This window comes from Alosa sapidissima, chromosome 23, assembly GCF_018492685.1.
Source record: "Alosa sapidissima isolate fAloSap1 chromosome 23, fAloSap1.pri, whole genome shotgun sequence".
Taxonomy (NCBI): domain Eukaryota; kingdom Metazoa; phylum Chordata; class Actinopteri; order Clupeiformes; family Clupeidae; genus Alosa; species Alosa sapidissima.
In genome coordinates, this window is record NC_055979.1 from 26437606 (window position 1) to 26461230 (window position 23625).

The 23625-nt window shown below is 40.6% G+C and overlaps 1 protein-coding gene across 8 annotated transcripts in view; it reads left to right on the top strand.

Annotated features, from left to right (window-relative positions):
* The window catches only part of LOC121698840 (prolactin receptor-like), a 41706-nt gene that overhangs the window by 14828 nt on the left and 3253 nt on the right, over positions 1-23625 (top strand). The window contains exons 3-11 of one of the 8 annotated variants that reach the window (XM_042081280.1): positions 2773-2865; positions 2962-3032; positions 5511-5859; positions 6000-6104; positions 11357-11449; positions 20570-20711; positions 21242-21414; positions 22030-22208; positions 23291-23444. In XM_042081280.1, the coding sequence (XP_041937214.1) occupies positions 6035-6104; positions 11357-11449; positions 20570-20711; positions 21242-21414; positions 22030-22208; positions 23291-23444 (811 nt within the window). In that variant the 5' untranslated portion in view covers positions 2773-2865; positions 2962-3032; positions 5511-5859; positions 6000-6034. Of the gene's footprint in view, positions 1-2772; positions 2866-2961; positions 3033-5348; positions 5860-5999; positions 6105-10865; positions 11154-11356; positions 11450-20569; positions 20712-21241; positions 21415-22029; positions 22209-23290; positions 23445-23625 lie in introns of those variants that run through there. The other 7 variants (XM_042081277.1, XM_042081279.1, XM_042081281.1 and 4 more) reach the window with 7 other exon arrangements.

Below are 23625 nucleotides of genomic sequence, written 5' to 3' on the forward strand. Positions count from 1 at the left end.
GGCTAGATCAAGGTCAGTGTTGAAATTACTGCATGCAAATCACTATGCTATGCAGAGGGGCCTAATCTTTAGGCCATCTGATGTACAGTATTGATGGGTTTCATCAGGTCCCTTTCCACAGGTGTATTAATCAAGCACCATACAGTCTGCATTGATAATCAAGGTGCTTGATTTTATACACCTGTGTAAAGGGACCTGATGAAACCCATGAATAGGCTACCCTAGGCCTTCCCGTGTTCATGGGATTTCTTTGACAGTTGCAAAGGGGAAAATGTGAGGATAGTCTTCTTTGCGCCCAGTGTACAAGTACGACGTTCCAACCACTCAGGTCTTCGTCAGATAGGCCTACACCATTACCTGTTGCAATATATCTGTGTGCATTCCTACATTACGTCTATTTCTTTGATAACATGATTTGCTACCACGTAACAATAAGCCGCTATTATTATTAGGACTCAACAACCATGTAACCATGTAGTTGTGTTTTCTATAGCATATTTAACCTGTCGTTCTTTGAACTCTTTAAAAATGTTGGGATATGTCTGCGAGGTGTTTAGCCAAGTTCCATGCGTAACCTACTGCTTTTAAATGACTTTCAAACATATTTTACAAACGGGCCTCTGTGTACCTGATGGCTTGCCTTCACTATTCGCGATGTATCCGAAATAGTTCCAGATTTCACATCACCTTTTGTTTTATCCACCAGGCCGAGGACTGTCGGCAAAGAACTATGTTTACGTTGCTGCGCGCGCACTCACTCAGAGCTGCCTGCTTGACACGCCCACTTGCCTAGATGCGTGCAAGGAGCAGTGAGAGCAGCAGTTCACACAGACACAGAACGTTATTATTTTAATAAAGTATCGATTCTAAAAACGTCGGAAATCGTATCATTTTTTGCGTGAAGGCATCGTGATACCTTTTTAGTATCGATATAGCCTCTTTTAATTTATTTGATGAGGAACTGATAAAGACTGAGCAACAGAAAAGTCATAGTCGATACATAAATCGTTTATTATTATAATTAGGCTATTAGCCTACTATAACTTTACTACTATTACTGTTATTATTATTATTCGGATGAGGCAAAGGAATGTAAATCTGAGTCTGAAATGTTGGCTACAAACAGTCTATACTGCTGTAACTGCACTGCTGCTATTATTAATTGTTAACTTCCGGGAACTATTTGAGGCTTCCATTTTGGGGCAGCCGTGGCGTAATGGTTAGTGCTTCGGACTTGTAACCGGAGGGTTGCCGGTTTGAACCCCGACCAGTAGGCACGGCTGAAGTGCCCTTGAGCAAGACACCTAACCCCTCACTGCTCCCCGAGCGCCGCTGTTGTTGCAGGCAGCTCACTGCTCCGGGATTAGTGTGTGCTTCACCTCACTGTGTGTTCACTGTGTGCTGAGTGTGTTTCACTAATTCACGGATTGGGATAAATGCAGAGACCAAATTTCCCTCACGGGATCAAAAGAATATATATACTTATACTTATACTTATACTCATTAGCTGCCATTGTTGGAAAAAAATGGAACATTAGCATCGATGGAGTTGTCGCAACTTTACCTTTATATGGCTCTGCCCACACCTTTTAAGGGTTAATTTCATAATGACATCTGGTGGATTAAGCGTGTGGCCACACCAGGTCAAGGTGTGCTGAGCTCATTTCTGCCTTCATTAGAACTTTTACTGCACCGCACTGTGCTGGACTGCACTCCTTTCGGACCTTCCCCATAGCCAAGTCAATCCCACACCAGGTCCGCCTCGAAACGCACCGGTTTGCATTTGTGATCTGTAGTCTACAGTAGGCTCCTGCAAGTGTGCGAGGAGAGAAACGTTTCTATGCACCAGTGAGCTTTGCCCCATTAGTCTTATATTGTGTGTCTCTGTCTTACCAAATTGCAATAGCCAGGGATAACCAGACTCTGTGATCACATCACATGAAACAGATCTGCTTATTTACATTGGTCACAGTGGGATTGTCAAGCAACATCAACCAAGACACCTTTCAAAAAAACAATGAACCCTCTTTAAAGGAGAATTCCGGTGTAATATTGACCTAAAGTGTATTGAAACATGATACCGAGTGTGAACGTATGTCTCATAGCCCATCTTGGCTTGTCCCCTGCACTCCAAAATCTGGCGCTAGTTAGCCGATGCTACCAACAGCTTTTTCAATAGTGGAGCTTCGGCATCGGGCTACTTTAGGTCAATATCACACCGGAATTCTCCTTTAAATGAGGTTATGTTCTTAGAACATTCATTGAATGTGATTGAGCATGTCAGATTTTGTGACCCTTGAACCTTTATATTAGATATTGGCACAAACATGTATTGACTGCTAAATTTTGATGGCATCGGGCTACTTTAGGTCAATATCACACCGGAATTCTCCTTTAAATGAGGTTATGTTCTTAGAACATTCATTGAATGTGATTGAGCATGTCAGATTTTGTGACCCTTGAACCTTTATATTAGATATTGGCACAAACATGTATTGACTGCTAAATTTTTATGGTAGCATTTTTGTTGAGTGCGGCAAAATACCAACTTTCGAAGTTGCACTGTAGCTTAGATGGTTCTTGAGATATAGAAATGTGTAAGTTGCACACTGTAAATCGCATCCTATGGATGGAATTTCACAACGCTTGATGTTCATGTACTGTAGAGTATCTGTCATTGGGCTCAGGGAGATTATTGTGGGGGAGGTGTGACATTAATCAATGTAATGACATGCATGGGTTAAGGCATTGTTTTTCTTATTGAACCCACAGAAAACATGCCATAATTAAAAGCAACTGTGGCTGTTGAGAGGCCAACTGGACCTTTGGATGGAATATCGCTTTTACGTCATCAACTGCATCTTTGTAAATATATATCACACATTTAAGCCTGCGGGAAGATCATTTCTACCTTGAGTGTTTTTGCCAAAAAGCTAAATATTTCATTTCATCTGACCACAGAACACGATTCCAGGGTGCGTCACACTAACCTTTAGCAAATTCATCCATTAAGAAGTGTAATTAAATGGCAGGTAAGGCACTAAAATACTGCAAAATAATCAGCCGTGAGTGTTTTCCTGCTCTGACTGGCCTGAGAAAGAAAGCAAATGTCCACTGGGTTTATATGGCAATAGTTGAGAGTTGTCTTGTTAAGTGCAATTGTCACAAGAAACAAAATCTCGGTGTGGTTAAATGCTGTTGACTCTTACAGTAATAAGTTTATTTGCCTCAAACATAAAACTAAGACAGGTCAGTTAGGAATTGTTAGTGCTGACTAAATGCAGCTGTCTTTTACAGGAGAAACCCTTGTTTAACCTCTGAAGTCACAAATTTGATCATGTTGTTGGAAATATATTTGGTAATGTGCGACTTCTACAGTGTAGAAACATTAGACCAACATTAAAGACACATGGTAAAGTTATTTAATATGATTAAGAAAGCCACTATGGTTCAGACTGATTGTTTGAGTCCAGACAAATTGTTACCATGGTACATCTCTGCTTGAGTATGTACAATAAGGAGGCCCATTGTATATGTTAAATAAATCAATTCTGTCAGCTTTACTTTATTCTCCAGCAAAGCCTACATTAAGGAATGCCTCTGTGGATAAATGCATACGGTGTGTGTGGGTGTCTAATGTGCGTGCATGCATATTTGAGTAAGCAAAGCCTCTTGTCATTCTTGTTGGTCTTTTTAAGCCTTTAAGCTCCTCTAAGCCTTGTCCAATCTTTAGTCTACATCAGCCCCTGAGACTGTGAAGTCTTAGTGACCCCTCAGGGCAGACAGAGATGAATATTACTTAGAGCTATACTGAAATATTAAAAGGCTAACGGCAGAAAAACTTAGTGAAATGCAAGTATTAGACCAGGATGGAATGTAGCGAAAGCCTGTGTGACAACCATACTGGCAGAAAAAACTAGGTTGGGTTATTCCACGTCAATTCAACCAGGGCCCACACACTTAGGTCTCAAACAAATCTGTAAAAATTACCAGGTGTACCAATGTTACCCAGGAGACGCACTGTAAAATTACTTTTATGTAAGATCAATACTTTCCATGATACAGCCAGTTTTACAGGAGGAGGGGGGTGTCAATTTTGTTCGGCCTTTTTTTTTTGTCAAAGTTCACAAGCCCATAGTGCAAGAACTAAACCATGTAGGAGGCTCAGATTTTGCATGCTGGTACATAAATAGGAATAGATTGTTGCATTTAAATTGCAAATTTAATTGAGACATACTACAACGTGCTAATGTTAACGTTACTACCATCAAGCTGCAATGATTTGCCACGAATGAATGCCGCCCAAATCCAGAGATGGGAAGTAACGAAGTACAAATACTTCGTTACTGTACTCAAGTAGATTTTTCAGATATTTTTACTTTACTTTACATTTTTGAGGCGACTTATAACGGTATAGACTGAAATGATTTGAAACTAAAGTAATGAGCCAGTTTTGTAAAATGTAAGGAGTAGAAAGTACCGATATTCGTGTTAAAATGTAAGGAGTAAAAGTAATAAGTCGCCTCAAAAATAAATAGTAAAGTAAAAATATCTGAAAAATCTACTTAAGTACAGTAACAAAGTATTTGTACTTCGTTACTTCCCATCTCTGGTTTTTACTTAAGGCATTAAGATCAATTTCCAAAATATAATTTTATATTCCTCTTTTTAGTCAACTTTAGCATGGGTGCCAACACTTATAGCCATCACTGTATATATTCGAAAATAATTGCTCATTTTATCTTCACTTTACTAAATGTTAGCCTTCAACCTAAGGAGTTTCATTCTTGGGAAAATACAGGGGTGGTTCATGTGACTGGAGGTCAAGTCAGTGATGTAAGAAGGCTTGTCTGGTAGCCTACAACATAAGCTTGAGGTTATGATACTACAGTCACTAAGCAGGCTTAGCAGGCTGTGCCTCTGTCCTATAAATCTTAATGCAAAGCAAGAGTCATAGGCTAAACACACACACACACACACACACACATACACACCCTATACCATTTTCAACCAAGGCACACTCTTAGAACAAAATAAACACTAACTTTTTGATAATAACGAGCAACGAGCAAATTTGCATGCTTCCTACAACATGCACATTACTGCACTATGTCATTTGTGTATTTAGATAGATAGATAGATAGATAGATAGATAGATAGATAGATAGATAGATACTTTATTGATCCCCAAGGGGAAATTCAAGAATTTCCAAGCTACATTTATTAGCTAGCAACACAAGTATTTACAAACTACATACAGCTGCTCTACTCAGAAAATACTTACTGTAATTAATTAATTTATTGCATAACAGGGGTGGCCAAACTTTTCGGCTCAAGGGCCACATTAGGTTTTGAGTAGCATAATGTTCAAGTTAGATCTGCTGCAATGGAGATTATAAAGAGTATCATCTCTATGTTACATGCTGTTTTAACATTGACATTGTAAATGTTCTCTAGGAAGAGTGAAAAGCAGTTTATAGTAAAGCTAACCACGTCGTTGTCTATCGCAGGAAAAAAATAGCGAGCAGCCTGATGACCTAATTAAATGCTTGGCGGACCGGATTAAGGTGCGTGTCGGGCTGGATCTGGCCCGTGGGCCGTAGCGTTCACTGTTTGCGTGTGTATATAATGGATAGACCAACATGCAGGTGTGCATGCAATAAGAGATGTAGGTCTGTGGACTTGAGGAGATTAACTACTGGCTTTATTTTGAGTGTGGCTGCGGTCACTGGAGCAGATTGTAGAACAGATGGCTGGCACGACCGCAAAGGGGGAGCATGCAACGGTACAGTTTGGTCCTTTAATCCATAAGATTGAACTGGAGATTGATTGACATGTTAAACCAAATACAAAGCAAAGGTAAATACTTTGCACACACAGAGTAGATGCTTGATATAGAGCTACATTTCAGTTCTGAAAATTATCTCATGACATAAAAGTACTGAATGTAGGGCTAAGGTATTGGTCTTATTCCGAGAAAATGTTCATTTCTCCCATAGGAATACAGACACTGGACCTCCCGCTAGACTCCTAAATGGGCGAAACAGCTGCGAACCCACGAGGCTACCCTCTTATGAATCGTCTCGCTTTATCAACCGTCTCTGGTAGGCCTATTATGAAACCTCCCTTGAACTAAACATGACAGTGGTAGGCTAAAGGATGTGTGGGTGGATGTTAGATGTGGACTCTAACTCTGTTAAAACTAACATAAATGATCAGGATAAAGAACCTGGTAGGCAGCACAAGTGATAACAAGCATCCAATGGAAAGTGTTTAACCAGATTTATTGAGTAAAAATGCTGAATGAATGCTGAATAAATATTTGTGTAGGCCTATCCACTACCAGGATACCATGCAGGTCAGAAAGATCAGTACTTATCAGGTCTGAAAAAAAAGACCTGTGTCTAAGGTAAGGAGATGTTCAGTAGGAACAGGAGCGTCACGGCAGAGGCAGAGCGCCCCCCAAAAGGACCCATTTCACATCAGACTACACGAAAGTGTAGGGCTACCAAAGATTGCTCCGCCTTAACAATCTTTGGCCTACCCTTGTCTCATAAGAGTTCAAAATAACGATAGTCTTGCATGCTGCACTGTTTGTAACAGTGAACAGCATTGCCCATGGCGGGTTAAATGATTGCAAAAGACATGCTGAGGTGAGTTTAACAAGTGTCATTTCATGTGCATATTATTCCAGACTACAAGGATACAAGGATACAAGGAAGTTTATTGTCACATGCATATAGTTACTGGAAGTAAGAAATGCAGTGAAATTATGTCTGGTGTCAGCCTATTTGTGCATTTATGGGGGGGGGGGGGGGGGTAAAAAGTGCAGTAGAAGAGGGGTTTAGTAGATTAAGTGGCAAGGGCTGCATAAGAAAGGTGGGGGAGGATTGGGATTGGGGGGGCACCAACAAGGAGCACCCAAGAGCAACAAGGGCAAGAAAAAACTCCCTTACCAAGGAAGAAACCTTGGGCAGATCCACGGCTCAAGGGGCTAACCCAACTGCCAGGGGTCATGGTGTGTGTGTTGGGGGGATGACAGGGGAGATGGGATAGTGTGCTGTGTATGTGGGGAGAGGGCAGTGTGCAATATGTGTGTTGGAGAAACTTCCTCTTGAGACAATGTGCTGTGTATTGGGGGGGGGGGGGGGGGGGGCAGTGTGCTGTAAGTATGTTGGGGATGTGTGTTGGAGAAGCTTCCTGATGAAATAATGTGCTGTGTATGTGGGGGGGGGGGGGGGGGGGGTGGAGTGTACTGCAAGTTGCAAGTATGGTGAAGGGACTTACTATTGCAAGCAGAGTACTGTATGTATGATGTATGTGAGTGATGATGTGTGTGTGGGCGGGAGGGGAGTGGAGCAGTGACTGTGTGTGTGTGTGGGTAGGTGGGGGCAGTGTGCTGTAAGTATGTAGAGGATGTGTGTTGGAGAAGATCCTGAAGACAATGTGCTGTGTATGTAGGGGGGGGGGGGGCAGTGTGCAGCAAGTATGTAGAGGAGGCTTACTGTAGCAAGCAGTGTGCTGTATGTATGTGAGGTGATGACAGTGATGATGTAAGTATGTGTGTTTTTTTGTGTGTGTGTTGGGGATGGGGGGTGGGGGCAGAAAGGCTAGATAATCAAGGACAATGGTAGATGGAGGAGAAATCAAAAATAATAAATAAAAAGTTCTATGGAGATGTGCAAAAGTTGGAGAAAATCATGTGTGTGTGTGTGCGTGTGTGTGTTTTGACGTGTGATGAAATAAGAAAATAAATAAAAAGGTCTGTAGCATAGGGAGAGGGATGTAAAAGTGCTAAAAGTCTTGTAGGTGTGTGTGTGTGTGGGGGGGGGGTCAGTCAGTCATGAGTGCTGAGGAGTGAATGAGTGCAAAGTCAGTATAGTGTGAGTTCAGAGTTCGAATGGCCTGGGTCTGAGTCTCTCAGTTCTGGCTTTGTGACTACATAGACGTCTTCTTGATTTCAGCGGTAGGAATAATCCATTGTTAGGATGAGAAGAGTCCTTCAGAATCTTTTGGGCTCTTAGGAGTACTCTTCTGGAATAGATATCTTGTAGAGCAGACTAGCAGCTGACTAGCCTACAAGATGGCTATTTGCCAAGGCTACATAAAGACCAAACTACCAAAATCTACATATTTTATTATCACAATTTCTAACTATAGGCCTTCCTTATTTGGTGTGCTGAGTAGAGACAATTAATTAACAAACATAGGCTATTCATCACTATTTCAGTATCTAAGAAGGCTAAATAATTTTTTATATTTATTTTATTATTTATTTATTTATTTATTTATTTCAGGGGCGGGGGGGACCTCCCTGAAATGGCTTTTTGCAGGTTGGGCGAACTCGCCGCTAGCAGTTAGTCTTTATACATTAGTTTTACATTCAGGTGGAGTTCTGCTTCTGAACACAATGATTTGAAGGTGTGATATGAAGATTTTATGTGTTTACTTAACTGTCCCGTACGGTGGCACATTGCATTCACATCACAAAAAAAAAAAAATCAGGTTATTTCATAATTACGAGATAATTATCTCATAATTACGAGATAACCTGATTTTTTTTTTTTTGTGATGTGAATGCAATGCGCCACCGTAGTCCCGTGTATGCCAACAACCTAATTCACCCTCGATTGCCCAATGTTGAGACAAATTTCTCTGGAAGCTAGGCTATATTTGATGGTACAGTAGCGTCATTAGGTTGCTAACTAGCTATCTTTATATTGTCAGTGTAACATATCCAACTGGTTCACAATACTTGTTAAAACTATTCCCACGGACATTGTAGTGAATGTACATTCATGTGAGAATAAATTAAGATGCAAGTTATGAATATGTGGTGTTATGGCAATAGGCTTAGCTTGCTAAGCCGAGCTACACAGTCCGGCCATTGAAAGCAGTTCTGTACACTCGAGACAATTCTGGCAGTTTAACTGGAATTAGCGAAATGATGCTGCAGCTGGCGTCGTTAGGGGAAAGTCCGTAGGAGTCGATTGCCGAGTGTGGAGTAACACGCTCTGGAAATTCACAATTTCGTCGCCGTTTTAAAAAAAAAAAAAACATAGTCCAGTCCATACAACTTCATTTCAATTTCGAAAGAAATACTGGACTAAGTTTAAAAAAAAAAAAAACAGCAACCAAATTGTGAATTTCCAGAGCGTGATACTCCTTACTCGGCAATCGACTCCTACAGACTTTCCCCTAACGACGCCAGCTGCAGCAGCAACATTTCCGGAAAGGTACTGGCTTGATGAAATTCATTCTGGACTCTCTATCCGACCACATAAAGACCTCGGGATACTTCGGTTTGGCTTTAGGGACCCTCTACTCACTACCACGTAAGTGTAATGTTGTTTGGAACTGTAGAAGAGGTATAAAAATAGCGTTTTGTAGCGGCGAAATGACTTGCCCTGGTCACTTCCAGGCTAACGAGTTTTGACTAAAAACGGTAAAATCGAACTTTCTCAAAACACATCCGAATGACATGATTTTGATGTCAACTCAACGTATGTACTCCTAATCATCCGTAAATTGATCTAAAGTGCATTTTACTCCGGATAATTCCTTTAATTGGCTACAGTGCAGTGAAGAGTTTGGAGTGTGAAGTTATAGGGCAACTTGAAGTTTTATGAAAATAATTTACAACCAGAACATATGGGCCATAACCAGCTTCTATTTTCTTGCAGCTGTTAAAAACACCCGCTAGATAGGCCTAAAAACTTATTTGTCTACTAGGCCTAGCCTACTGGCTGATTTATCAAACGAGTGCTTTAATTCTCGTTCGTCCTCCGCAAACTACAGGTGGTTCGGTAGAGAGCCATTGAATAAGCAATGCCAAGCAATTTCTAATAACACTTTTTGTGACATTCAGCAAATATCTCCTCACTTAATGTAAGTTCCTTCGGACTTATGTTCTACTCTACGTGGAGTTGTCCTCCATCTCAGTTCCATCAGTTTTCTGATTTTGAAGGTTCTAATATGACAATATGCTTAATCCTTCTCGTTTTCTTTCATTTGTCCAGCTAACTTTTCCATTGAAACTAGCCATTTATGATTGATTACACAGTCAACATTCTGAGATGTCCTGCACGATCAAGGGCAATTTAACCAGTTATCACGCAGCCACTGTGTCAGCAGCATGAGTGCTGACGGTGACCGTGCATTTCTGATGTCAGATTATTATGTAGGCTAGCCTATAGACAACATATAGCCTATAGGCTAGCCTGTAGCCTATAGGCATGGACGGATTATGAACTTTCGGGCCCCTGGGCCCAGATGTATTAAGGGCCCCCCACTAATTGTCGCATGTGTGGAAGGGGGGTTTGGGGGTCCTCTCTCAGAAATGTTTTAATTTGTTTGATGTTATTTCTCGATTCTGGTGCATTTTGGGGATGGCCAATACTAAATTCAATCAGATTCATAGCCTACATCCTGATGTGTTGATATTGAGGCAATATTTTCATGCAAAGGCTTGGGCCCCTGGGCCCGGTAGGCCCGTGCAGTAATCCATCCCTGCCTATAGGCTATATGTTGTCCCCCCCCCCACCCCCGGCGATGAAAATAATTAAGCAGAGGGGAGGATATCAAGACCAGAAGTGGGGAAATCCCATCCCCCCCAAATCGCACCCTGGACATAGGTGCTTACTTCACTCTTCTTGTTTGTTTTTCAGTCTTCTCTTCTGTCAGTTGTTCTGTCCATATTTAAGTGTGTTACAGTAACAACTCTAACGCTGTGTCTCCAGATAGCCCATGTGTTCTCACGTACTGGGGCACAGAGGCATACGTGTGACCTTCTCCTCTCTGATTCCCTTTCACTGATCATGAGTTGGAGTTAAAATTAAGTTTAAAAAATCACATTTTCTGGTAACAATGACCTTTCTGTAGGTCTGCCTACAGGCCTGCCTTTGTGAGTCAGCATGGTATTCATGTTTGTGTGTGTGCGTGTGTGCGTGTGTGTGTGTGTGTGCGCGTGTGCGGGTGTGTGTGCCAGTATGTGTGTAATATGCCTACAGGAGGTATCCTGTGATCCATCTCATGACTGGTTTGGAAGGAGGGCCTGTAGAATGTACCAATTCATTCTACAAAAAAACAAACAAAAGTTGCAAGACTTCAAATAATCCCCCTTTCTCTCCTCACTCCCGGTGTGCTAATGTTTTGTAAGGAATTATGACGTGCGAAGGATTATATAACCGACCATGATATATTATTAAAACAGTAGAATACTCATTTGGCTATGATCTGACGCTTTGTAGCATGTCATGTTTTTATTTAAAAATTTTTTAATGAAAAATGAAAATTAAATTAAAAATCTTTTGCCTAAAGTGCTGAATGTTAATCTGGTATCCCTTTGTGTGTCCAGGTTTATGGTCGTGTGTGATGCAGTGCTCTCTGTTCCTCACAGTCACCTTCCTGGGCCTCAGCCGGGCAGCTCAGGAGCCACACTACAGAAAGGGTAAGTCTAAGCCAGGGGTGCCCAAATTCTTCCCCGTCAAATAAATCTGGGTGGAATTTCTTGAAATTCTGGGTGGAAATTCTGGGGCAAACAAATCTAATGTCGTGGACAGGGTAGGAATTTCACGGCGGCCACGACGGCCATGGCCGTCGTAGCCCCTTGCGTTTGCCGTGACGCCCCTTTGAAAATCAGAGGTTTACAGGCCACGGTGGCCTTGGTGCCCCCTTCTTTCAATATTCTGCTTTGCGTCCTACTAATAGCGATATATATTTAGCCTATGGCCTGTCAAAACAATCTTAGCATTCACAGCGCAAATTACGCAGTGGAGAAAGTTAGCGAAAGAAAGTGCGTCCAAATTCACTCATTCTTCTCAGTTGAACTACTTGCGAAGTAGCCTACAGTACTCATCACACAGACATCACAAGTATCACACGAAAGAGCTTTTTCTCAGCTTTTAAACGATGTCAGCCGCTAATTGCTGTGATGAACGGTTCGCGAACGGTTCGCGAGAGTATCATTCAATTTAATCATAAATTCTACTGAAGGTTTTGCGTCCATCTCCCTACCCATTCATCTCGGCGGAATACTTCACGAACCCCTCGTTTAACACATGACAAACCATATATCAGAATAAACAGCAGACCTTACCGAACACAAATGTGTAAAGCAGTCCCCTGTACAGTTAGCCGTTCCAGAGTAATCCCGTTTTGAATTTGCAGTACATTTCAACATACATGGATGTCTCCAAATTTGGGCTTTAAGTTTTACACTGTGTTTAAATTGTTCCATATCATTTCATAACGGGCCAAATACAAAATAAATATTACAAATGTCGCCTAGATATCGGTAAATCAGAGGACAGCTGACTAAGAGTTTGTGAAAGTAGCCTTAATGATCACAAAATGCTAAGCATGCATCTAGGCTATTTGACTTTCTTAAAGCTGAGCTGTGCTTAAATTGTTCAATACATGATTTCATAACAGGCCAAATATCAAATAAATGTTAAATATAGCCTAGATATCTGTAAATATTAGATGATCAGAGGATTTACAGTTATATGTAATGTGTCATGTTTCATGTTTTTGTAATGTTTCATACAGTGATGCAGGTCTACTGCAGTGAATAGGCTAAATACAACTTTTATAGCCTACTACTGTATAGTTAACGTTGGCCTTAGTGCCCTGACATGTGGCCTTTGTGCCCTCCACCAAATATGCCCAACTGAAGGCCAAGTGGCCTTGCCCCCAGAATGGTGACATTCCAAGCCTGGTCGTGGACCATGAAATTGAAATGTATTGCATATTTGTGCAAAATGAATATTCTATTAACTCATTGAGTGCCAAAAACGTAATATTACGTTTTTCCTTCCCATGCGTTGAGTGCCAAAAACGTAATATTACGTTTTTAGCTTTTTTTTTAAATTACGAACTAGACACTCTAACACCCCTTATATGTGATTTTGGGAACTCTGTGATGAATGGAAATGAAATATCCATGAAAACGCACAATCTGGACATTTTATCTGGACATTTTATCATAACTCGGTTGCCGCTTTGGGTCGAATGAGTGACGCATGCACGTCAGCTCAAAACCAGGCCATTTTCGGGGGTCTATCACCAGGTGGCAGTCTCGCCAGGTCACTTCCCGGAAACTTTACAGGCAACACTTATTTCATGAAAGACGTTATATCTCCATTTCTAGAAAAAAAACCCAGCGATTTTGATGAAAAATAGCCACTGTTTAGCTTGGGATTTCTCAGGAACAGAGGCGTGTAGAAATACACGGTTTGCACCCACTGAGAGCTTAAAGTCTCACCTTTTATACGAGCCATTGTATGTGTTCATAGCTATAACACAGAATGCTGTGGCTGTACAAAAATCATCAACAATGGTCTAGATTGCTGGCACTCTAGGACAAAGCTTCCGAAAACAGCTTGGCATTCAAAGAGTTAAAGATAGACTAATTTTTAAGAAATAAAAAAAAAACACTTTACTGTGCTTGTCTTTGCACTTTGTTTACAGTACTAGAAATATACGGTGTATATATCTGAAGCAATCAAAATCTTTGAAGAAAAGCATATGGAGCAATTCTATGTCTTGGAAGAAAGTTATTTGCATGAATTAATAATCAATATAGAACATAACATGCCCCTTTGGGACAAATTGAGAGATTCTTTTTTTTCACTCTTTTTTTCAGGAATGGAGACATATGTAAATGGAAACTATATTTTGTGCAACACAATGTTACCATAAATTTGAAGTTGAACACATATTAAGCTTCTCCTCAGCCTTCCTCACTCATGTCATCATCATGACTATGGATCTGCGCTGACAGAAGCTCAATAGCTCCCCCTATTGCCCCATCTAAAACAAGGTTAAACTGTGGCCAGATAGTGAACTGCAACCAGTCTTTGAGTTAAAGCAACACCAAAGAACTTTCCCTCTGTCACACGCAAGCTATTTGTTTATCCAGCACCGGCTTTGCAAAAAACGATGTCCACAGACAAGGTAGAATATTTTGCATGAAAAGTACGATGTATTGCGACATCAGATGCAAGTCAAATTTGTAGTTTCTTATGTCTCATTCCATCGAACTACAGATCCGCTACCCGATCTGGCAAACTTACATAGTGCGGTTATAGCCGATAGAGGGCTGCGAAGCGAATGCAGAAGTGCCGTTCACCCTGTTACGAGTTGATGAACCACTGAAACAATTTTGGAAACATTATTTTAAGGTATAAAAAACTCTTTGGTGTTGCTTTAAAGAGAAATCATGCAGCAGTGTTTCCCATACATTGACTAATCTGTGGCGGGGCGCCACGAAATAAAAATCGGCCGCCACACATAAATATTCTATGTTTAATTTAATTTAAATATAAGATCAAATCCTTGCATTGCCATTGAGCTGCCCTTTTAACGCACGCAGCCTTTCCGTGTCCCGCCCCGCTCTCTCTCGTAGCCCGCTGCCCCTCCTCTGCATGTGCATTTAACAAAATATTCACGATTGTTGAAGGATTGTTGTTGCCACATAGCAGCTAGAAGCATTGCATAGAAGACGTCTGGCTAAATTGCTATTAAGTCCGCTTAGCATCGTGACCATGCTGCGCAAATTTGTTCAAAACTGCTGCATTGAAGTTAACTCTTCTAAGATCTTATCACAACATAGTAGGCTACATTGAAGAGACTAAACTAAGTTAAGTTATGCAATCAAGCAGTATCTCAAAGCTAACATTAGAATACTGTTTGGATGTCGAATTTAGCATGCTTAGCCTACTTACAGCTGCTTGTCAATTTCGTTGAAGGGCTCATTTTATTGACTCTGACACTGAATGTTTGCAAAATCCTGATGTAAATGGAAAAGTGTTTTCCAAAATTCAAAAGTGCTTGTCCCAAGGAGAAGTACTAGGGCTATGTAGGGTTCCCTCACGAACGTCTTAAAGTGACAGGCACCACCCCCGTTGTCCCCGTTGTCAGCTACCGCCACAAATTGAATCCAGTTCTGTGGGAAACACTGTGCAGTTTTGGCAGTTTTCTCACTTTTTGCTCGCAGGTTTCTCTGCAGAGCTCCCCCTACAGCTTCAGGGTATATATTTTACGACACTCCTCAATCGGTCAATGTGACGTTTCCTCTTTCCCTGTTCCTCTGACAACGGTTTACTCGCTTTCTGCTTCTTTTTTTGCCATGATGATGTCTGAGAAACTCCATCGCTACCTTGTTCTAGCCGGTGCCTGGCGTGTATGTGTGTAGTGCAGTAAAGCAGTTTGTTACACCGCCAGGCTGCGAGACTTTCTGTCTCTGAGTTCGTCGGCCGGTCTACTGAGGAGCCTCTCGCTGCAGCCTGCGGGAAGGCGGGGCTTGACATCAAGCCCAGCCCACATCCAAGTCAGCCATGTTTTTTTGTATTACGTCACGCAGTTTGAAATTGCTGGCGGCGAGAGGGAGGGAGGCAGTCGGCAGAGAGAGCCAGGACTCGCAACGAGACTGGGCGAGCTGCTAGTGCTACATTCTACAAACCAGCAACTTACTGCAAAACACGTTTTATTGTGTAATTCAACACGTAAACTGTGGATTCAAACCAGTGCAACAACTCGCAACAGCACCAACGTTTCCATAAGAACGCCGTTGTCACACTACTCGTTCATCAGAAAGGAATAGCTAACTGGCTAGCTAGCCAGCAAAGTTAACCACACAGATGGCAAGAGGCTGGCGGCGGCCCACCGGTTTCGCTGTCGCCGGCGGACCGCTGAGTTTTTGCACATCGGTTCTACCGCTGCTTGCTATCTGGGCAGTAGCCTATATTTGAGATGAGGATATGTCTAGCTTTATCTAACCGGTTAACGTTACACAATGCATGCTTCTGTTTCACCTGTTACTAAAGCAAAATCGCCCCTTTGTAGGCTACATTTGGTTGTAATGGAGAATTCTTGCTGTTAAACTGATAGTCCATGATAATGAAACAACACACCGTTCAACTTTTGAGGGCTAAATTTAATGAAATATGGCTCGTTTTCCGTTTGAACACATTGTCATCAATATTTAAAATGACCAGTTTTTATGAATGTGCATGTTATTGTTTCAAAACCGGAAATCAAATGAACGAAAAAGTACACAAACCCAATTACAATAACTAGCCTAGGCCTACATGAACAATTCACTGTGGTTGCATGAAATGTCATTTGTGTTTAGCCTACATCATCAGTTTCTATCATCTAATATGAAACAATATACTATACTTAGGAATCACTTTCCACCCTGAACATGGGCAAAATGCCCCACTGACATCAATATGTTTTATATAGAGTCACCACACTGCCACCTGTGGTAGCTTTATACAAAACAAGATTTGCATAAGACAAGTCAAATTGGTGTTTTTAAAAAGAAAAGATCATGGAGAATAAAGAAAAAAATATTTTAAAAAATCTTTGTATATTCCCACAAGGTGTTTGGGTGCTCTGAAAATGAGAACCAAAATGATTTTTTAGACTTGTGAGGTCTGCTGTTCAGACCCTGAAGGGATTTATTTTCTGTTCATTGCTTTTTGTGAGAGTGTTTCTACTTATCTCAGTAAGGAAAATAAATCAAGAGCCTATGTTGAGTACAAATATGTCTTCTGAAGGCTTAAACAGAGCCCAGCCAAAAACTCCGAACAAAATCGACACCCCCTCCCCCTGTGAAACTGGCTGTATCTTGGAAAGTATTGATCTTACATAAGAGTAATTTTACAGTGTGTCTCCTGGGTAACATAGGTACACCTGGTAATTTTTTCAAAATTTTTTGAGACCTAAGTGCGTGGGCCCTGGTTGAACTGACGTGGAATGACCCACTTGCTATTCAAGAAAGGTCTAGCTATGTTTCGAATATCAGGCAAATGTCTAATTTCAGGCTAACTTTACCACAACATTGGAGCAGGGTAAGTTCACTGTACTTAGGAACGTTTAGGCTATTATCCTACCATTCAGCTGATGAGATGAAAAATAAACCGTTTATAGCCTAATTTATCTTCAAAAACAATCTTGGTTGCAGGCTACCAGGCTCATAAATAGTTTTTAACTAATGTGAATTAATTGAAAACATAATGTTAAGCCAGCAACATGACATTACATGCTTGTCCTAAGCAATGAACGCTGCTTATAACAACCTACTAAGCTATCAATGAAGCACAAACAAACAAGGTGTGGAGTAGCCTAACCTTATTTTTGAACAAGAGCTGGCCGAAGGGCAGTAGATAGATAGATAGATAGATAGATAGATAGATAGATAGATACACTGTAGATAGATAGATAGATAGATAGATAGATAGATAGAAAGACTTTATTGTCATTCGACAGTGCTCACTGAACAAAATGTTTTTGCCTTGGCTCACAATATTAAAACTGTAAAAGTGCATTGCAGGAGGGTAAAGTGCTCGTCTAGATAGATAAATATATTAAAAACAAAATAGATAAATATGTTAAAAAACAAAAGGACTAATAAATAGCTATAAAACAATGTTGGATTAAGCACAAATCACAATTCTGTGGTACATTGTACACATTCCCTCTACCTTGGTGCTGTTTACCGCCTCTACCTTGGTGCTGTTTACCACCTCTACCTTGGTGGTGTTGTGTTAACCACCTCTACCTTGGTGTTGTTGTGTTTACCACCTCTACCTTTGTGGTGCTGTTGTGTTTACCACCTCTACTTGGTGTTGTGGATGATGAGTGGTATGTGACTGGACCAGTTCCTTGTGAAGTTGATGATGAGTTCCTTTTGTCTTCTCGATGTTCAGGGCCAGGTTGTTTTGCACCAGTCTACCAACTGCGTTGCCTGCTCCCTGTATAGACCAGTTCCTCTCTGTCTCGAATGAGGCCCCTCCACTGTTGTGTCGTCGTGTCGTTTATGATGGGAGTTGTCCTTGATTTGGCATGGCATTCATGTGTCATGTGGACTCCAACATGCAGCCCTGGGGGGAGCCTGTGCTCAGAGAGATGGCGCCTAAATGTTATTTCCAACCCACACAGACAGGGGTCTGTCTATGTGGAAGTCAACAAGCCAATTACACAGGAGGTGCTGAAGCCAAGAGTGTCCAGTTTGTTGATCAGATTCTGTGGAATGATTAAATGCAGAAGTCCACAAACACATTTTGTTTGTTTCTGAAGTCCTTTTTTTAATTTGAGCATCTGGCCCTCCAACTATCTCTGCATGGCCCTGCAATATAATAATGATGCTTCCTAACATGAAATTGCAAAGGCTTTGATGATTTCAACATCTACAGTAGATATCATTAAAATATTCAGAAAATTAAATCAAATCTTTGCAAACATGGGACAGAGCTGAAAAACAATATTGGATGGCGGTGGCCTTTTTGACCTCAGATGGCACTGCATTAAACCCAGATCTGTTTCTGTAAAGAAATGTCTGGGCTCAGGGAAACTTCTTATAACCACTGTCTATAAGCACAGTTTGATACTCAATTCACAAATGCTAGTGTAAACTTTCCCATGCAAAATAAGAAATTGTATTTAGACATGATACAGAAATGCCACCATCTTATCTGGGCCTGAGCTAATTTAAGATAGACTGAGGTAAAGTGGAAAACGTTCCTGTGGTTAGACCAATCAAAATTTGTAATTATTTTTGGAAATCCTGTGGGCTAAAAAGAAGAAGGACAACCCAACAAGCCAACTTATCCAACTTGTTATAGTGTTCAGTTCAAAATCCAGAATGTATGACAGTGTGGAGGTTCATTAGTGCCTAGGGCATTGCCATCTTGCACGTCTGGCAAGGCACAATCAATTCTGAATGATGTACACAGGTTTAGAGCAACATATACTACCATCTAGAGTAGACAATGTCCCTTTCAGGGAAGGCCTTGAATATTTCAGGAAAACAATGCCAAAATGAATTCTACACATATTTAAACAGTATGGCTCCATAGAAGAACAGTCCAGGTGCTAAAATGGAATGCAGTTCAGACCTGTCTAATTGGGTGCATCATGGAAGGGAATTACCCCTGTTGCTAGTAAAATAAATCAGCGAGAAAAAAATATTTTTTTGGAGTGTGACCAATCTTTGATTTTCTGTAAATTTCCTGGATCACGCACCCACAAGAAAACAAATGGGATAGCGCAGTGTTTGCAAAAAAGGACTTGAATCATGGAATGAAAAACATGATTAAGAAGATCCCAGACTGTTGAGCAGCTGAAATCCTATATTGGACAGGAATAGGACAACATGTTATTCTCAAAACTCTAGCAAGTGGGTTCCTCAGTTCCTTAACAGTTACAGAATGTTGGTAAATAAAGAGGTGAAGCAGCACAGCGGAAAACATGCTCCTGTCCAAACTTTGTAAAACGTGCTGCAAGCATCACATTCAGATGAACATATATTTTCCAGGAAATATAGTCAAAGTTGCCATTTTAAACATTTGATATGTTATCTATGTCCTTTTTGCAGTTAAAGATGGGTTTACGAGATTTGCAAATGATCATATTCTGTTTTTATTTGCATTTTACACAATGTCCCAACTTTTTTCTGATTTGGAATTGTACAGCAACAACAAAATATATGTCTAGTGTGACATATAAAAAAAACTAAAGAAAAAGGTGAACACACATTCCAATAGTGTAAGTATCCAGAGCCCTATTTGGTGGATAATGGCTCATGATTCTGTCACATTATTTTGATTCATCACAAAAACATTAATTAGATTATTGTTTTTACAGTCCAGTAACAATTATACAATAGTCTATTCATTGAGAATACGTGAAGGAAATCTAGGTTAAAGGGTTGTTCTGAATGCGTCTTTCTCTAATGTGTGTGTGTGTGTGTGTGTGTGTGTGTGTGTGTGTGTAGAGAGAGTTATAATCCATCTCACAAGGCACAGTTGGCACAAGTTAATTTCCTGTGCTTTGTGGACTACTGGTCATGGGACTATCTGTTGCCTGATTGCTGAGAAATAATGAAAGCTTAATGAAGTATGAAGTAGTGGCAGATCTTATCTAGGTCTTATTTAGGTTTTTAGTCATTGAATATGACCTTAATTGGGTTATGGGAATTGGGCTAAGGTGTTCACAACTCATACCCAATCACAATATTTATATAAATATTTAAAATATGTGAAAATGCATTTAAACACCTTGTGTTTGTGCATGAGCAGTAATTGGTGTGAATAGCCTCTTAAAATACCCATATATATCTGTACACAGGTGCAAATAAACACTGAAATGACGCCTGGTTGACCTTGTGACTGGGAAGTCCTCAGGCAGCCAAATCCTGCCTATTTTTATATGGATCTTAAACGCTAGACGTTGCCGAGTACTGTCGATAGTCGATAGGAAAAATAACGACCAAAATTGGTGCTACGGAACTGGAGTAGTTGCAGCTTATGGCCAGTGCTCACAGTGAGCTACAATGCTAGGTCTGGGGGCATCGTCTTAACGTGCCTTTTTTGCCTCTTAACCGACTCAAAATGTCATTAAAAGAAATCGGCCCTAAGTTGTCATGACAACTGAGGCTCGAGACAAACTAATTCATTTTGTTGTATTAATTGTATGATTGAATGACTGGCTGGCTGAGGTTCTCATGAATGATGCTAATTAATGATCCAATTATTTACATGATCGTTTATTTCATCCCTAGATGCTGTTTCGACACCCAGCAAACCTCAGATATACTACTGCCGGTCATCTAACATGGAGACCTTCACATGTTGGTGGCATCCACTCGAAAATACCTCCAATAGCAATGAGAAGTTCAACTACACATTTATGTATACTACAGAGTAAGTTGATGACATACTGTAATTTTCTATTCTTTTTACACCACATTGAAAACATTTACTCTATGCCTTAACAAGTAGAATGTCTTGATTCATTTCGGAACTATTTTAGAGATCTGAAACACACCACACACCACATTCATAGTTTATTCTCTTACAGTTGAAGCACTTCAACATCACCTTGGATACAGTAGATTGATTCACTGCCTCGCAGCCTGTATTGCAACTTGCAAGCCTACACAACCTAACCCAGTCAGTAGGCTACTTAAAGGAAACCATGGGTCTAACCTATATGTTTTTTTAAAAATTATGTTAATTGCCGTAGAGTAACATCGTAATATAAATTTAAATATATAAATATAAATAAATAAAAGGAAGTACCATATAGCATGATAACTGTGTGGGCAAGCTCACTACATCAAACTGGTCACATTTGATCTCAGTTGTAGTAGCCATCTCTCTCAGATGCCAGGATCAAAACTTTAACTCTGTGGTCTATTATTTTTGTTGCTTTCACCTGCATGTATGTCTAGGAGTAACCATAAACCACAGGAGTGTCCTGATTATGTAACCGGTGGACCCAATAGCTGCTACTTCGACAAGGCACACACACGCGTCTGGGAGATGTATTGTATGAATGTGTCTGCAATGACCAGCAGAGGGACGTTCACCTCAAACAAACACTGCTTGGATGTGGCTGACATTGGTAAGCTGTGCTATCTTATCCTGGTGTTGTTATAGAGCCTTTTAATCTGCTTCCTACAGCAGGTGAAATGTTCAAAACCAATGCAGACAAAATGTTGATTTTAAGCCTTTTTAAAACTTTAAAACGTTTTGTTTGTTTTCTATCAACAAGATACCATTAGCTTAATTTTTCTGTGTCATTGGAAATGCCTTAGGAATGCACATGTTTGTTTCTGCAGCTGAAAGGCCTATATGTTCCTGATGTTGTTTTACAAAAAGCATCATTTTACAGGGATGTTTTCATGTTCTGAAGCTTTGATATTGTGCCACAAGGGTTTTTACAGGAGTGGTTTGACTCTTACCTAGCCTACATATGATACCGTTTGAAGTTTGACTCTTACCTAGCCTACATATGATACCGTAGTCTATGTGTCTGTATCAATTCTAAATAAGTGTTTGTTTTGATGGTGCCACACTACATTGAAACAATTGAATGCACCGATTAGATAGCAAGCCAGATGATTTTATATTTTTTTCTCTCTGTTTTTGCACGAATGCAAATGACAATGGAATCCTTCCTCGACATGACTTCATCATACTCATTCATTTTTTTTTTTTTTTCTCATCTTTCTTCTAGTGGAAATAGACCCACCTTTCAACTTGACGTATTCTTTGATGAACGAAAGTGCGGGAGAAGCGGGCCGGACCGCCTGTGTGTCCTGGTCCTACCCGATCCCGTCACATGTGCACATCGGCTGGATAACGCTGGTCTACGAGCTGCGGTTCAGACCAACGGCAGACCCAGACAACTGGAAGGTGAAGGATGAAAGTGGAACTTTTTTGCGTGTCAAGTCAAATTTATTTATGTAGCACATTTCAAAACACAGGGATCATTCCGTGTGCTTTATATAGACCCTTTCAACAATAAAAACAAAAACAATGCTTGAACGTTCTATTTGGGCCCCAATCTACTTCCTCTGCATTAAGATAACATATGGAATGTTGAAAAGGAAGTCTTGTGGGGCCAACTATGATGCTGATAATGGAACTCTCTTGAAAGGGTCCATATAAGGACTGAAGTACACAGAAGGTAGAATAACTAAAAGACAGATTCAGAATTGAGTATGGTAAGAGCTGGACTGTCATCAGACAACTCGATGTTAGCCTTGTTACCCTTACCGTCGCTGTTATATAAGGTTCACACCGACACATGTGGTAGCTTCAATTTCTTGTGTCATTTACACAGCGTTTCCAAAATCCCGCTGACAGTTCCAAGTAATCAAACAGTCAGACATAACATACAGTAATGCTCTCAGCACAACAGAGCAACTCAATACATCATCGAACACTAACTCAATACGTGACATAACACTCTCCCGCCCCCTGTCAGCCCCTCTGTTTGTGTGTTTCCACTCATGTGACTTAAAAAGTACTGGTCCAACGTGCAGGGACAACAGATGTAAATTAGCCTTGTGGCTATAATCTGGCCCTATTACTATATATTTTGAGCATTGTCCCTGTCAAATAAACGTAAATAAAAAAAAAAAACGTCCTTCAGATAATAGGATTAATAGGTTAATAGGAAACTAAATGTCTGTGAACTGCTGTTTATCTGTATGATGTTGCCATGTGTTGTGATATACATGGGTGTGGTGTGGGGTGTCGTGTGTATGTGTCCCTCAGGCCAAAGGTTTACTGTGTGAGGGACTGATGTGCACACTTTTTGTTGGGGTATAATACTAACTCTACCAGTGTATGGTGAGGGAGAGAGTCTGCAGTCTCTTCTAAAATCTGAACCTAAATGTGAACTTCTGTTTTGTCTGTGTGAAGTTGTCATGTGTTGTAATACATTGGTGTGATGTGTGTGTGTGTGTGTGTGTGTGTGTGACCCTCTGCAGGTCAAAGGTTTGCTGCGTGAGCCGCAACTAGAACTGCTGGATCTCCCAGCAGGCAGCTATGAGGTGATGGTCCGCTGCCGATCCAAAAACAACAAGATCTGGAGTCAATGGAGTTCCCCACTTATCATCACTGTCCCATCCAGGCATGCAGGAGGTATTTAAAGCAGTGTTTATGGTTATGTTTGTGTTTGTTTGTTTATGTTTATGTTTGTGTTTGTTTATGTTTATATTTATGTTTGTTTATGTTTATGTTTGTGTGTATGTTCGTGTTTATGGTATTTGGCAGACACTGAAGTTAAAAATAGTGTCAAATAAAGTTGAAAAAATGTATTGCT